General features: G+C 32.7%; 2 protein-coding genes across 9 annotated transcripts in view; one reads left to right on the top strand and one right to left on the bottom strand.

Annotated features, from left to right (window-relative positions):
* Positions 1–18,000, bottom strand: part of LOC123694735 (protein tramtrack, beta isoform) — a 437,925-nt gene that overhangs the window by 81,840 nt on the left and 338,085 nt on the right. The window lies entirely within an intron of this gene.
* On the top strand, positions 10,000–17,177 carry LOC123694745 (piggyBac transposable element-derived protein 4). Of its 2 annotated transcripts, XM_045640301.1 has the most exons (3): positions 10,000–10,443; positions 14,420–15,061; positions 16,464–17,177. In XM_045640301.1, exons 2-3 carry the CDS (start codon positions 14,590–14,592, stop codon positions 16,670–16,672), a joined length of 681 nt encoding a protein of 226 aa, XP_045496257.1. In that variant the 5' UTR covers positions 10,000–10,443; positions 14,420–14,589; the 3' UTR covers positions 16,673–17,177. The 2 variants fall into 2 exon arrangements, with proteins under 2 accessions (XP_045496257.1, XP_045496255.1); XM_045640299.1 differs by lacking the exon at positions 16,464–17,177 and having other exon boundaries at positions 14,420–16,152.

An 18,000-nucleotide genomic window follows, 5' to 3' on the forward strand; every position in this document is an offset into this window, starting at 1 on the left:
CCGAAATGTAGAGCAAGGTTACGGATCAAGGATGACAAAATTACCAAGATGGTAGATGTCGATCACGACCACGTGCCACCGCAATACGTTAGGACACAACATGGATTCTATATCAAACTTGCCTCATAGACTGGCATATCTCCCCGCAGTGGAAATAAAGTAGGAGCAGGATACTGGAGACAGAGGCCAAGGCTCACTGAACGCCGCACAGACTGTCGGTGACAAGTCAGCGCTTTTCAGTTCAGCGTTATTCTAAAGGCTTCATTCTAGAGGCTGATTTCAGTGTCACGCTGATCGCTCGCTGACCGTCGGTGTTGGCAGTCGAAACGCATGAACCTCTATGAAGCACACGCGCATCGTGCGAATGCTTATGGACAGCTCACGCTACATAGAGGTTCATACATTTCGGTTGTCTGTACCGATATGGTACCGACGGTCAGCATATGCGTGCATGCATTTCACTTATGTATTAAAGCATTAATTGCTATTAAAAATTTAAACCTACGATCAATGTAGATATTAATATATTTCGTTTTATTATTTTGTAAATATTATATGTAATAAAGGACACTTTATTTCAATATTTGAATACAATAACAGCTCTTTTTAAACCTGAAGCTGCTAATTATTTCTGGTATTTATTCTAGTCAGTACCTAGTTGGTATAATTTATTTTAAGTTTATCGAACCCTATGAATTAATCTATCTAATCTGATTTTGAAGCCATATTAACTTTTACTAAACTATTTAGTAGATAGACCCAGAGTCAGAACTGCTCCAAGGACTCGAAGGCATATGGATCGAGAGACAGCATATAGGGCTATACAAATGATACAAGATGGCCGTTCTCAGCGTGTTGTGGCTTCCCTATTGGGTTATTCACGAAGAGCGCTTCTGGATGCTTTGAACAGATACCAAGTCGATTTTTCTAGAAGGTGGGGTTACGATAGACGTCGAGACTATACCCCACCAAGAGAGCGGTTCGACATGTATTATACCAATACAGTGTGGAGGTCGTATTATTATTAAGACTGACTATGCCAAAGTATTTGTGAATTTCAATTTAATTTAATGTGATATTCATTTAAATTTATTTATTTTACTTTAAGTGACTACTATTTATGTTTTAGTCAAATTATAATTATATTTTTTTATTGTTAGAAAATGTACTTACCTATTTTGCTGTGATATATTTTGTATTCATTTTGTTGGAGTTGTTTTTGACTGATTTTGATATATTTTAAAATTTAATGTTAAATTTTAATTTAATTTAGCTTCGCTCGCGTGGTCAAAGAATATAATAATGATTTTCATGTCGTATTTTTAATATAGCGCCTGTATGGCGCAACTATTTAAAAACATTTTTGCAATTATAATATTGTTAGCAAGTAATTATTAATATCATTAGTCCATAAGAAAGTTCCAGTTGGATTTATTTCTATTTGTGTATAGTTATTACCGTGATTAAGAAAAAAAAATGTAGGTAGTAATTATTTTTGTCGTTCACATGCAGTAACTTGTAAGTCAATCAAAATTCGGCTCATCTACATAAGTTATTTTCATGTCTCTACTCATGTAATGATGTTTTGTAGTTTGTGATAAATAAATAAGTAATACGTTCGATGGTGCATTTGCACAATCAAGCGAATAGCGAAGTGAATAAAGTAACGTCATGGAGTAAGGTGATGATTTCAGTATCTTTGAATCTTGCAAAAGAAGTTTCACTTCTGACACATGTGCTCAGCTCATACGCTCTTTTTTTGCACTTCAAAGAGAAGACGAATGTTTCGTCGAATATATCGTCGAGCCACGAGGCGAATAGCGAACGCGAATGTGTACACCATTTAAGGACTTGAGAGACGAGCACGTCGTGATCTCATTGTAAGAATTAAATGTTTATGGTACATATTATTATCATAGTAATTGTATTATCTCTCTAGTGTTAGTAACCCATAAGTTAGATTTACATACTAAGCTAGGGCCTAGGACCGTAATTTTCTTCCATATTAAAAAAAAAGTTGTCAAATGTACCTACACCAATATTTTTCAACCGACTTCAAAAGTTTCTCAAAGTTCTCAATTTGATTCTATGGTTGAAGATTTTAATTTTTTTTTCTAAACTCTTGCCTGACATGTCGCCTCTTTTAAATTTAGTTAAGTTCTGACATTTATTTTTTTGTTCAAAAATATCTAATACAACACTATGTTTTGTAGTTTCTTATTTCATATCTGATTCAATATCATTTTTAAAATTGTATTTCCTATATACATATATGTATGTATACTTTGTCTCAATCGTTTCGTTATTATAAGTAATGGCTGTAAGGAATTTATGTGAATCAAAAAATAAAAATGTATGTACTTTCATGTATTTTTTAATGATATAAAAAGATCTGTTGATTGAATTATAAGGATGTTTTCTGAAAAAAATTTTTATTGAATTAAAAAAAATCGTACTACTAATAGGTATGTACATAGACTATATAACTCGAATCTCTTTGCAGTTGATTTCAAGTACATCATCAGCCACGACAACAAACGCCTAGTACTGATAAATAATTATACGTTTTCAAAGTATGCAGGTTCAATATGGTATTGTTCAAAATATAAAAGAGGACAGTGTCCAGCCAAAGTGAAAATTGCAGATAACTTTATTGTGCAATATCATGCTCTACACAACCACGAACCACCTTTTATAAGAAAAATGTCAGATGGACGGTATTATAAACTGTAATTAACGAAAACTTACTAAAAAAAATTGGTTGTCTTTAAAGTCGGTTTACTGCCGATAGTTGAACGTGACAACGTCCGATTGTGCTACTTTGTCGCTCGTTCCGCGCTCTCGCTCGCACTTCAAGCCTTACATGGAACGCCTCAGATGAGTCAGAGCGAAGTAACGCCGCATGAGTCATGTTTTTTCGTGCGTGCAGCCGGCTTTATCGAATTATAAGACGTTGTCACGTCAAAAGATAGAGGAATATTGAAAAGTAAAAAGGTGTAGATAGGTTATTAGCGCACTTGGAGTAACACGTTGCAATATGGTTAATTAGCCACCATTTACTTCAGTTGTCTCTTTGTCGCTCACGATAGTGTAATCATGCCATCTCACTTTTACGTATGTGTGTATGTGCATTAGTGTGCCATTTTGGAAGATCTCTTATTGAAGTTATACTTCTTTTGGCGCGATGGAGAAAAATGATGAGAGTGAATTTTTACGATGCGCGCGCACACACCTAAATTTAACAGCATGAAGTTAGTTCTAGGTGGTATGTAACTATGTTCAAGTTGTATATTCTAGTATTTTTTTTCCATACGCCAAAGAAGTATAACTTCTAACGCGTGTAAGTATTAAGTACACACAGTCTTTTTTTGTGTTGATAACCATTCTTCATTTTTTTACGTATAGTCATAATTGTAAATGTTTAACCAAGAATATGAGTTGACTAAATAATTGAATAAATTACTCTGAACAGAAAATTAACTTGTATTCAATATTTAAATCTTATATCTGCGAGAATAAAGTTATATTATATTGTACAAATCTGGACATTTTCTATTGGCCCTGGAGGGAAATTACCTAAAATACTCATACTGCAATAAGACATACAATTTTAATTAAAAACAACCGATATCGTTGGTAAATTTATGTATATGCTGCCAGCTTTGATAATTTAGATTTTGAAAAAAATTCCAATATTAGTCCAATATATAATTTCTAACAAGAAATGAATATCTTTATCATCCAAGATTCCTTACAAGAATATCTAGAACCTTGGTGAGAAAAATTAATTAATTAAAAAAAATCGAGATCACATGTTTTTTATTTTTTATTAAACATCCTAAATTGAGCTATAATTATTATATTTTATTTATTATATCTCCATTTACAATATCACAACATTCTCAAGCTCCAAAGATTTTTAAAATATTTGTACTTACCTACAATACAAAATATCTCTAGACTTTGTTGGTGTGTGTATTATATTATATCAATATAAAAATTCTTACTACCATCTACTTGTACATAGACTATATCCTGAATCTCTTTGCAGTTGATTTCACCTATATCGTCAACAAAAACGACACACGCCTAGTACTGATAAATAATTATACGTTTTCGAAGTATACAGGTTCAATATGGTATTGTTCAAAATATAAAAGAGGACGGTGTCCAGCCAAATTGAAAATTAAAGATAACGTTATTGTGCAATATCATGCTGTACATAACCACGAACCATCTTTTATAAGAAAAAGTAGTGAAAAGCTTACTAAAAAGGATAGATAGATATTGAACAGTAAAAAGGTGTAGATAGGTAATTAGCGCTCCAGAAGTGGCACGTCAAAAATGTGGCTAACTAGCCACCGCTTTAGTTGTCCCTTTTTCGTTCACCGTATTTGAACCATGCTATCTCACTTTCACATCTAATCGTGTGTGCGCGAGTGTGCCGTTTTTGAAAATCTCATTTTGTGTTGGTAACCTATCTTCATGGTTTTACTTATAGTAGGTAATTATAGATGTGTAATCAAGAATATCCGTTGACTAAATTATTGAATAAATTACTCTGAACAGAAAATTAACTTGTATTTATTATTTAAATCTTATATCTGCGAGAATAAAGTTATTATATTATACAAATCTGAAAATATTCTGGTGGGAAATTACCTTAAACACTCATACTGCAAAAAGATATTTATTTTCCTTATCATCCAAGATTCCACCTTCACCTTGGTGAAGAAAAATTTACATTCTTGATGAAAATAAAAAAAAATGTGTTTTTTTATTTTTTATTGAAGATTTTAAATTGAGCTATTCTTCCATTTACAAAATCACAAAATTATCCAAGAATTTTAGATATTTGTACCTACAATACAAAATATCTCTAGACATGTGCCTAGACTTTGTTGGTGACGTGTGTATTATATTATCAGCCGTACAAATAAACGAGTTATAACATTTTATGAAAAGAATAAATTATGAATAAGGAAAAATCATACAAATAAACACGTAATAAATTAAACCTAGTATAACTTCGAAATAAGTATTCATACTACATGCTATTTCGACGTTATTCCGGCTACCACCCTAGTATAAGTTTGACATAACCGAGTAAAACCTATCTTTTGGTACATTGTGCTGTGTTTTACAAGTTATAGAAGCAATTTTCAATCTAAATTTGAGATAATAGTAATGAGAGTAATACGAGAAGTAGAAAAATTTGATCAAATTAATAATTTTATTAAGTATTGAAATGGAAAATTTTGTATGAAATGTCAAAATATACGAAATTATGAAAAACCCTTTTATATTTATAATGATTTATTTATTTACGGAATGCGCCAAATCATACATACATAAAACTTATTTCTAAACTTATCACAATAATATAAACTTTCGTTGAAAATATAAATCTTCTAAGCCTGGAGTTGTATGTTTTGTAATATATATTGTGTAATTCTCTATCTCAAGGTGGGTTTATGTTCTATTATCCAGATATTGGATAGCGTTCTCTTTCATTTGCGTGCATTTAATGATATATTTAAATTATTTACAATAAATATTTAAAAAAAAAAAATATTTAAGAAAAATATTTAAGAAAAATTTATTATTATTATGTCTCTCTCCATAATACACGGGTATCGCCGTAAAGATGATACCCGGTCCTTTGGAAGGCTTACGTGGGGACCAAGGTCCAACACGCAGAGGCCCTTTAGAGAATTTAATGTGTTGTGGGACACCAGCCGCAGCCTGCCCATGGCTGCACTATAGAGATACAGCCCTGGGCAGTCCGCGGCCAATGTAGGACTATTGCAGAAAAATGGAAATGAATAAAACTGGGTTATGGAAGGGGGTGTTAGATGGACTGGTATATTGGGTCTATGGGGGCTATGGACGTCTGCCTTTTCAATATTAAAAATTGAAAATTATGGCAGACGGTGACTCGCCAGTTCGGTCGATGGGCTCCCAAAAAGGTTACCGATAATGGCAACAAGGGGGCAACATCAGCTGAACGGCTGGGGGTGTAGAGAGGTGCGGCACCGGTTTCACCATCGCGAGCCCGCGGGCCCGGAGCGGGTTTCCCCGCTATTACGCCATTAGACACTTCCACCCCCGAGCATATAGCTCTAGCGGCTCTACTCTGGACGGCCAACAAAGGCAAGCCAGAGGTGGGGGATCCTGAACCTCGTCATTGTTCACTCCGAACTGCCACCGGGACAGCCCAGAGGTGAGGACAGGGACCTCCCCCGGGAGCGCTCGGTTCCCGCGGGGTCGCTACTCCCCAACACCTCGCCACAAGGTGCCCTGCGGGGTGACTGACTGCACGGTTGGGATATCTATTGTAGATATGCCAACCGGGGGCGATGGGGTCGTCACATCCCTACGCCTTTATTATTATTATTATTAAAAAATAAATAGACAGAACATCGTATGATGAAACTTCACAACAAATTCGACGAAGTCAAACGAGCGTCAAAATGACAGCACCAAAACTTATCCGTAGACAATTTCAATGTTTTTCATAATTTTGTGAATGAATTGCTACGTTGCCGCTTCGTGCCTATTGCATAGCGTGAGCATAGTTACATCGACGTTATTCCAAATTTATTTGTAAGAAATTATGACATCCTTATTCTTTATTTATTCTAATCATCTATTCAAACCTTATACATATATTAAAATTATTACTACCACCTACTTGTACATAGACTAATTCCTGAATCTCTTTGCAGTTGATTTCGCCTATATCGTCAACATAGCCAAACAACGCCTAGTACTGATAAATAATTATACGTTTTCGAAGGCTAAAGGTTCAGTATGGTATTGTTCAAAATATAAAAGAGGACAGTGTCCAGCCAAAGTGAAAATTGAAGATGACTTCATTGTGCAATATCCTGCTCCACATAACCACGAACCACCTATAATGAGACAAATGTCAGATGGACGGTATTATAAGTGTTAATTGTCAAAATCTTACTAAAAAGGATAGATAGAAATTGAAAATTAAAACGGCGAAGATAGGTTATTAGCAGACTAAGCAGTAAAATTCTAATATATCATTAGTAGTATTGTGTTTTTTAAGCTTTTGCATAGCTTCTATCGCGGGCCTTGAGCGCGGGGACCGAATCGAGAAATTCCGTAACGAAAAAACCTCACGCTCCCCACTCCGACGGGCGGAGGTGTGGCTTGAAGGCATGCTATGCAATAGCTTTACTGCGGCAGTCCCCGAGTGCCACACGTCTTTTTTTATTAAAGATCTTAAATTGAGCTAAGTATTCTTCCATTTACAATATCACAAAATTATCCAAGAATTTTAGATATTTGTACCTATAATACAAAATACCTCTAGACGTGTGCCTAGACTTTGTTGATGACGTGTGTATTATATCAATTTAAAATTATTACTACCATCTACTTGTAATAGACTAATTTCTGAATCTCTTTACAGCTGTTGATTTCGCCTATATCCTCACCAAAGCCAACAAACGCCTAGTACTGATAAATAATTATACGTTTTCGAAGGCTAAAGGTTCAGTATGGTATTGTTCAAAATATAAAAGAGGACAGTGTCCAGCCAAAGTGAAAATTGAAGATGACTTCATTGTGCAACATCATGCTCCACATAACCACGAACCACCTATAATGAGACAAATGTCAGATGGACGGTATTATAAGTGTAATTGTCAAAATCTTACTAAAAAGGATAGATAGATATTGAAAATTAAAACGGCGAAGATAGGTTATTAGCAGACTAAGAAGTAATATTCTAATACTAAATTTCCGCCCGCGGCTTCGCCCGCGTTTGCAAAGGAAAACCCGCATAGTTCCCGTTCCCGTGGGATTTCCGGGATAAAAACTATCCTATGTGTTAATCCAAGTTACCCTCTATATGTGTGCTAAATTTGATTGTAATCGGTTCAGTAGTTTTTACGTGAAAGAGTAACAAACATCCATACATCCATACAAACTTTCGCCTTTATAATATACTAGACTAGACTAGACTAGATTTCCGCCCGCGGCTTCGCCCGCGTTTGCAAAGGAAAACCCGCACAGTTCCCGTTCCCGTGGGATTTCCGGGATAAAAACTATCCTATGTGTTAATCCAAGTTACCCTCTATATGTGTGCTAAAGTAATCGGTTCAGTAGTTTTTACGTGAAAGAGTAACAAACATCCATACATCCTTACAAACTTTCGCCTTTATAATATATATTAGATTAGATTCTAATATATTATCCTTAGTAGTATCGTGTTTTTTTAATTTTTTTTTTATGTTCTTGATTAATGTTAATGAATAAAATATTGTATACTAGAGGTCGCCCCGGCTTCGCCCGTGGTACATATTTCGCAATAAAAGGTAGCCTATGTCATTTCTCGGGTATCAAAATATCTCCATACCAAATTTCATGCAAATTGGTTCAGTAGTTTAGGCGTGATTGAGTAACAGACAGACAGACAGACAGAGTTACTTTCGCATTTATAATATTAGTATATTGTATATAATGAAAAATAATTCATAATTAAGTATAGGTATTGACTAGAATAAAATTTATGTATTGTTACTAACATAGGTATAAGAATATTGTTACTGTGGACCAATGATGTTACAATAAATAAATGCATTATTAGTTATTATTATTATTAGCACTCCTGGAGTAGCATGTCGGCATATTATGGCTAATTAGCCACCATTTACTTCAGTTATTTATCGCTAACGATAGTGGAATCATGCCATCTCACTTTGAATCGTGTGTGCGCTAGTGTGTCGTTTTCTCTATCAAATTATGTTCGTAACCTATCTTAACTTTTTTACTTAAATTGCCTTATAGTTCTGTAGATGTGTAATCAAGAATATCCGTTGACTAAATAATTGAATAAATTAATCTGAACAGAAAACTTGTATTCATTATTTAAATCCTAAATCTGCGAGAATAAAGTTATAAAATAAGAGAAAGTGCCTAAAATACTGGAGATAGCAAAATTTGCTAAAGGAAACTATTCTTTATTTTTTAAATAATCTATACATATAATAAATCTGTAGAAGGGTCAATTCTGTACATTGAAAATATTGAAAAAATAAATAGCAGGGGGTGTTCCTGGATCGATACCAAACCCAAATATTTGATTAAAAAATTTTTTGTCTGTCTGTCTGTCTGTCCGTCTGTCTGTCTGTCTGTCTGTCTGTATGTGAAGGCATCACGTGAAAACTAACGGTTAGATTTCGATGAAACTTGGTATAATTATACCTTATTATCCTGGGCATAAAATAGGATACTTTTTATCCCGGAAAAATACTTAGAAAAAAAATTAATCTTAATTTTTCCGCGCGGACGGAGTCGCGGGCGGAAGCTAGTTATTAATAAATTTAAAGTATTTATTCATCCGTTTTTATAGATAAAATGAGAAAACATTAATTTGGGCCGGATTACATGGTAATTATATTTTTTAGATTTCAACTACGTACTTATCCCTTCCAAAAGGAGCAAGAAAAATATACTCGTGTTTCGAGGATATACTTTCTCTCAAAACCGTTCCTCAGGAAATTGGTACTGTTCAAAACAGCACATGGGATGTAGGGCAAAGATTCATCTGGATTCTCGTGGTAGGGGCGTACGATACAATGTGGACCACATCCATGATCCACCTCTCGCCGATAGTGGCGATTATTGTAGTGTCTAATTTGTAAAAACTTGGTACCTATACTGTAAACTTTATTTAAAGGTGAAGATATTGAGATCAGAAAAATTAAAAATAATAGGAGATGTATAAACTGTTTTGTCTAAGCACGTTTAAGTAACTAGTTCTACTGGTAACATCTCCTTATCTCTACCCTACTAAATATTTTAAACAACAAAGATACATTACCTTATTAATTCTTGTTCGTTTATTAGAATAATGTTTAATAGTGAACAAATCACGAATAAGTTACATTTAATTATTAATCCAAATCATTGCAATTACAATAAAATAGATTCATAATATTATGTAAAATTGTAAACTATATAGATAGGCGTAGTTGAAACATAATATTATTATAATATTCTGAACATAATTATGTCAGTGTGTGTATCCGTTTTTTTGACAGATATGTCACAATCAGTTTTCATGTCCATGTGACAGGCGACAGTTCACATTTGACAGTCGATATTGAGGTTATGTAAATAAAACAACAAACAATAATCGTGATTAAAATTTGTATTCTGCATGTAAAATTTAACAGTTATTTATTATATATAGTGTTAAAATAATATTAATATTTTTTGTGCTTTACATGTAATCTCAAAGAGTCGAGAAACCTGTGTAATATTCATAGTGGTGATATGTAGTGTTCTTGGTGTTATTTCAATCTAATTCGAAATATGATTGTGGAATTTTAAAGTCTTATTCACTAAGATCATAGTAGTGCGATATAAATGTGAGTTTTAGGTAAAACTGGTAGTTTTACTAAGGTAAGTGTCAAGAATTTATTAAGAATCAACTTTAAATATAAAAATACTAGAATACTGTACTACATTGAATGTTATAGATTTAAACAATTCTTGAGAGAATTGAGAAAAAATTATAGTCATTGAATATAAGTTATGTTATTTATGTCTATTCTAGCTCAAATTATATCTATGAAATGTTTTAAGATATATCTTTATCTGTTATTTTCTTAGTGTTTTAATATAGTTATTATATTATAAAAAAAAGGTTTGTGATATTAGGAAGAGAAAATGGGAGAATCCCTGAGAGGTTGTGGTATAAAGAAAAATAATGTATTTAAATAACAACATTTAGAAAAAAAAATTGTATATTGAAATTAAAATTTGTGATAAAGTTATATTGTTTCTTAACAATAAATCTTATAAAATATTGGTATTAAAGCATTGGTGGATCAATACAGAATCAATTAAAATCTATAGTTTTTACTCTTGAAATTACACATGGTAAATAAAGTTATAATATAAACATTAATATGTAGTGTAGTATCTTTGAAAGTATTGTATGATCTATTATTGAAATTTTGAAGTGATAACGTCTTTAAAATCGTTTTAGTCGGGTGACATGTTCAGAAACTTGTGTCACACCAAAACCTCACGAGCCTGATCACAGGTATAACGAGAGAGAGACGGACCGATCTCCCGTCTCATCTCGAGCGCTGCCACTGCATTATGTTATCATGTAAACATCTCGATCGTAAACCTACTTTACAAACAACCAATTTTTTTTAATATCAGTTAGCTGCCAGAATTATATAAATGAAATTTATAATGTAACTACTGACCCGGCAAACATTGTACTGCCTTACTCATACTGATCCAATATGTTTTCAAAATTTCACCATAATGGGGAATATTCATGTTTTTCTTTTTTGTCTTAAATTAATAGTTTACTATTTTATAACGTAGAAAAAAATATTAATGGGCTTCAAAATACTCTAGATATTTTTAAAAATGAAATTTAAATCTTTAAAAAAATGTAAGCAGTTCAAACGCCGCCATTGTGCGCGCGCTTTGCGTGACGTCACATGACACGTCCAGTGGGTGTTTACCTTGTGTTTACTATGGAGTATGGAGTGATGATTCATACAATGTCGTGTCAAATGACGTCACATTTCGTTCGACCAGTGGTGGCGCGTTCTGGCAGTTTGAATTTCGCGCACTTATTTTGCACTTTTTGAATATTATTTTAAGGGTTTAAATAAAAAGTAAATAAAAAAAAAATCCTTTTCATTATAATATTACGATAATAACTAATAAGTATTCGAGTAAAAATATTTTAGGCCATTTAAAATTTTATGCATATTCCCTATTGGTCAAGCCGTTTTACAGAAGTTTAGAATTTGTTATGTTACAGAAAATAATGTGAAATTTTTTTTTCTGTAGTACTTAAGTACTTCAAATGTTATAAATTATATCACATTTAAATAAATAAATGCATGTTGTATTGTGTGTAACTAGAAAAGTAAAAAATTGTAATTGGAAAGGGTAATATGAATTACAGGTGTTATATTATTGTATACAAATTTATTGAAAAAACTATTGTAACTAGTTATTTACTCTTTTATGGTAATAATAAGTATATTTGATTCTTAATTATTATAAATGTTAATCTAGTGCGTAGTCGCCTTGAATGAGTTGGAAGAAAAATGTATTTTTTAAATTATTAACATGTTTCTCTCTGTAGTTGTTATAATTTTAATATATTTATTTTCTCTTTGTAGAGACTAATACAAACTTGTATCATGTTTACAAATCTATAATTATTTTAAGACTAAATTAAAATTGTCATATTAATTTATTAATTCCTGATCATAATTCTTATATGGTCTTATTTCTATTTTTTTATCCAGTGTTATATTAATCTTTGTATGTCTGAATATGTATAATCAAATCTTAATCTGAATTTTCATTGGAAAATTGCAAGTAGGTATTTGACTGTTATGTTTTTTTCTAATACCTTCATAAGAAATCTTATTTTTAATTTAAATGAATTAGATCTCTGTATGAAAATTGATCTCATTCCGAATTTTTATTTGTAATTAAAATATGTTATTGTTTAATTTATATTTTTTGGTTTTTATGGCATTCAAATGCTTAATAATGCTAAATGCTTAATTTCTATTCTTTATAAATTTATATGTTATTGTTTATTATACTCACATGAATATAAGATATTAAAAATTGATGTTCTGGAATAAAAAGTTTTTTTATTTATAAAAGGAATATCTTTTCATCATTCATCATCTTTTCATCAGTTTATTATGATGATAAACTAATTATTTAATAAACTCCTAACATTTTAATGTTAATCACAATAACATGCATATCAGATTTATAAAAATATTGTTTTTTGCAGAGCAAAAATATTTACAATTCACGAAAAATTATGTGACTGCAATGAAGAAAGAATTTCACGAGAAATTAGATAAATTGATGAGTCGAAAGAACAATAGTGTTTACTTCATGAACGAAAGCCGGTATCAAGAATTTATTAGAGAACTGACGGAAGTTAAGAAAAAGCAAAACAAAAACTACGGGGATTACAAATTCCTAGCGAATTACGATATTTTGAATATGAACGGGATAAAAAGGCTCATACAGCCGAAAGGAGAAACAGATAGTATAAAATTTTATGTTAATACAAAAGAACTGTTTGGAGTTTTACATACAATGCATTTAATATATGACCATGCGGACAGAGATGTTATGGAAACGAAAATTAAGACCAAATACTGTAATGTATCTAAGGAAGTTATAAGATTATATTTGCTGTGCTGTAAACGATGCAATGGAAAATGAAATTATTCGTTAAATTATGATAGTAGTATGTATATATAATATATATTTCATTGTCAATGGGGTGTAAATTAGTTTTATTTGATATATTATTTATTCATTGCTTCTTTTTGAGATGAGGTTGTGTGAAAGATATCGCTTAGATATAAGAATTGCCTGTTTGTAATATTAGTATATGTATATTTTCTATATAGATCATCAGTGTAAATCGTTTTAGTCACAATACATATACCTAGTAGGTCGCTTGTCGGCGGCAGAGGAAACAAAATACGAACATCGAACAGTAAGGCAAGTATGCCTTTTCGGTAAAATAATTACCTACGCACACAATGGTGCAAGCAATAAATTGTTAATCGTTGTACATTTTTTCATTTAATTTAACTGTATTTTCTTTAATGTAGGTAGTTCAAACAAGCTGTAGATAGTTTAAATGAAATATAAATATGTGTATTTAAAGAAAAATAAAAAAATAAAATATAGTTGTAGTTTTATTAATAAATCGTTTTTATGTTTGTTTATCAGGTATGTAATACCAAAAATATTTAAACTCAAACATTTATTTCTTCAATAAACTTCTTCTAGAAGCACTTTTTAAAAGGTCATAACATATTTTTACGATTTACCACAGTTAAAGTTAATTTAACTCGTAGAGTGGGAAAACAGAGCCTGAAGCGATTGTGCTGATCGGCTCTTTCGTGCAGAAGACTTATCTTGTATTTGGTTTAGATGAAAGAGTTTAATGCGGAGCTTCTTAGACCTTGTACCGCACTGAATAAACATAATTTTCATTCAGTGTTGAACGAGTTTGAAAACGCTTTGTAACTATACGACAAACGAAATGCACGGGGCCTCTCTTACCACTTTGCACGGTACACTGCACGCGTGCATGTGACGAGGTAATAAGAACAGTCTTATTAATGGCAACGTCGACATATTCGGCTACAGAGCCGAATATGTCGACGTTGCCAAATTGGGTAGCAGTAATTTATTTATTTTTCAGACGAGTGACTGAGTTTCAATCGCTTCAATTTTATTATAGTTCCTAATACTTACATATTATATACTTTATTATGGAGATGGTAGAGTTCATATAAGCTATAACGTAAAGTTTTGTTTAATATAACTAACCGAATTCTTTTTGCAGTTTCTTACGTAAAGGAGGAAAGACGACTATTAGCTTTATTTGAAGAAACTTTGACCAGTGATAATGAACTGACTTCTGATGAGGAACAATTTGATCATATTTCACAGAGAAGTCAAGACACAAGTGATACGGAACAAGAATGGAGTGATAGTGAGGAGCAAGCTTTGTCAATGAATAACCTACACGTTTATATCGGAAGAGATAAAACGACTAAATGGTCTTCAAAACCACCTCAGCCTAACGATAAACCAAAGACAGAAAATGCTATACAAAATGTCGGTGTACAGTTCTTAGCTCGAAGTGCGAACACAGAAATAGAGTGTTGGAGACATTTTATAACTGATGGTATGTTAGAACATATAGTCTGCCACACGAACGCTAAGATTAAACAAAAAATATTAGCCAATTGCAAGCAAACGCGTGAAAATACAACGAAAGAAAAAGAAACTACAAAAGACGAACTGTTGGCGTTTCTGGGCTTGTTGTATTTAGCAGGTCTAAACAATTCTAAGCGACAAGATTTGCACGACTTCTGGCGTACTGATGGTACTGGTGTCGAGGTTTTTAGAAGTACAATGTCTATGCAACGCTTCTATTTTTTGCATAGTTGTTTGCGTTTCGGAGATTCATCACCTGAAAAAGGTAAGAAAATAGATAATCTTACTCCTATAAGATGTATTTTTGAAGAATTCGTTTCAAATTGTATAAATAATTATTCTCCGAGTGAATACCTCACTATCGGTGAGAAGTTAGTTCCGTTCCGCGGTAAGTGCCTGTTTCGGCAATTTATACCAACTAATCAAGGTAATTATGGCATAAAAATGTATGCTATGGTTGATACAAAAAAATTGTATACCTATAACCTTGAAATATATTCTAGCAATAAATCTGATAAACTACAGAGTGATGAAGGTTTTGATGTTGTGGATAGATTAGTGCGACCGGTTTCCCAAAGTAATAGACACATTACAATTGCCAATCGGTTTACGAGCATTCCTCTAGTGAAGCATCTACAAGAAAATCATAATCTTAAATCGACTGGTGCCTTACGTAAAAGCCAAAAAGAAATCCCAAAAAGCTTTTTAAAGACGCGAGGAAAGGAAGTACACGGTGCCCAGTTTGGGTTCCATAAAGATCTCACCCTTGTGTCCTACAAACCTGAGAAATCTAAAGTGGTTGTGATACTATCTTCCCGAAATAACGATCAAACCACTCGACCTACTAATAAACAGAAACCAGAAATAATTGCGTTCTATGATTCTACAAAATCTAGCGTCAATGTCGTAAATGAACTCTGTACTAAATATGATGTGTCACGAAGTTGTAAACACTGGCCCCTATCTGTGTTTTATGCAGTCATGAATATAGCTGCGCTAAACAGTATGATTGTATATCGTGAAAACACCAGTTCAAAAACAAGTCCGCGTGATTATATAAGAAAACTCGGTCTCACAATGCTAACTGGTTATCTTCAATCGAGGAAGAATGCTGGAAACATACCCAGGGAAATACGTCAAAAGATCCACGAGCATATTGGGGAGACCATGAGTTACCCTCCTCCGAAAAAAACGGGTAAAATAGTGAGATGCAAAGCCTGTCCTACATCTAAAGACAAGAAAACAAGGTATTATTGTCTCAAATGTAATAAACCCATTTGTTTACAACATGTTTACCCGGTATGCCAAAGTTGTTTGTCTTTTGATAGTGATTAATAAAATGCTATATAGTTTTAACTTTGTTTTTGTTATAGCCGAGTAGAATAATTTTTTTGCACTATAACCTACAGGTACCTACTTACCTTCATTTGTGATCATTAAATTTTATAGTTTAAGCAGCTTAATTTTATCTTCCAACAATGATGCTTTATAGTCATTTTCCCATTATTTAACAGAGGAGTGTAGTTAATGTTACCAATTAACCTTTACAAGCAAAATGAACCCAATAGCTTTGAGGACACGACACTTGTTATCGTTTGTAACATTTCACAATTGCGTCGAAAGCTTACAACCAATTTCAGTTTTTTTTTCAATTTTTTTCATTACAGTTAAGTTCATGTGCTCTCGGGACGGCGAAAGCCTCATGAAACTTGGCGACTTCACGTTCACACGGTTATGGCGGACCGGGACCAAGTGGTGTTGGTCGTGCTATACGCACAACGATCATGGCTGTGAGGCCACGGCATACACGGAGCGAAATCGACTGGTGTTCGCGAGGAACCATCATAATCATCCGCCAACTGAGTTTTTTGTATGACAATGTATTTGTTAGGTAGGTAGTCTTTATGTGGGCTACGCATATACCTGCAGCAGTTGCAATATTTGAATTGCACCATTGGCTCCATAATTGTGATGTGTACCTATAGGCAAGCATGGGCAATTTAGAGAACAGCTGAAGACCGACCGCCGAGCAACCGAGATTGTCCCTGCGGCAGGTGTGTGAGTAGCCCGCTTTACTCTTTGAGCACAATATTTGTAATGGATTTTTCGTGTTTTGATAGTTTTGTATATATAAATAAGATTTTATATTGCCTGTGCTGTGATTTAAATTATAATATTAAGAGCAGGATTATTAAGTAGCATATTTTTTTTCGGTTTTCACCAATCTGTTGTCTTCTGTATTTTTATAACTTTTTCTTCACATACCGTAATTGAATTTATATTTTTTTTCTACGGTTATGTTACGGTTTTAAACACTATCCAACTATCTTCTTTTTATTTTAAGTAGTTTAAAGACATAATAATATGTATACTGACATACAACATTACGTGCCCTTACGCACTAGCGGTTAACCGCGGGGGCGGCTAACCGCGCGGTTAGCCGCTTTCCCATTTTAATATGCAACCGCTTATATGATTAGTGCGTACAATCATATGCGGTTGCATATTAAAATGGGAAAGCGGCTAACCGCGCGGTTAGCCGCCCCCGCGGTTAACCGCTAGTGCGTAACGGCCCTAAGAATAGCTGCATTTAAACAATGGGAATGAAACTCGCACGTTAATCTTTCTGTTCTTTCTATTGATTTTTCGAATTGGAATATAATTGAAATAGACATTTAAACAAGTTGGTAAAGACAATATTATTTCTTAATTTTTTCTACTTGCTATAAATACCTAACTATATCCTCACAATGCATTTTATTAACTTTACGAAACATTCCTCTTTTTAAAGAATTTATTATACATAAAACTATATTAAGTGTAAGTTTTAGTAAATCAAATAACGAGGTGATTTGAATGTGATATAAAACGATTTTGATCTCTTATATTTAACTTGCCGCGATATATTTTACGATAAATATTAAAGTAAGTACAAAATATAGTGACGTATAATCTCAGTATTAAAGTGCTCTCTATGTATTATTATTATGTATACAAATTAAATATAATGAATATATTAATGTCTATCATTTTAATTACTCTGTGGACTTGAATGGTGTTTAAATTGTTTGCCTTATAAAGGTATACAATCAGTTTAAAACAGTTACTTATAGCTCTCAAAATTAAACATTAGCGACGAATTTTCTATTATAATACCTTGAAGACTTCAAGGCCTTATGACAAAAAACATTACATATTTAGAGG

Source organism: Colias croceus, chromosome 10, assembly GCF_905220415.1.
Source record: "Colias croceus chromosome 10, ilColCroc2.1".
Classification (NCBI taxonomy): domain Eukaryota; kingdom Metazoa; phylum Arthropoda; class Insecta; order Lepidoptera; family Pieridae; genus Colias; species Colias croceus.

Excerpts from the sequence above, each read along its gene's own strand:
- LOC123694745 (XM_045640299.1), top strand. The coding sequence starts at position 14,590 with ATGAATAACCTACACGTTTATATCGGAAGAGATAAAACGACTAAATGG.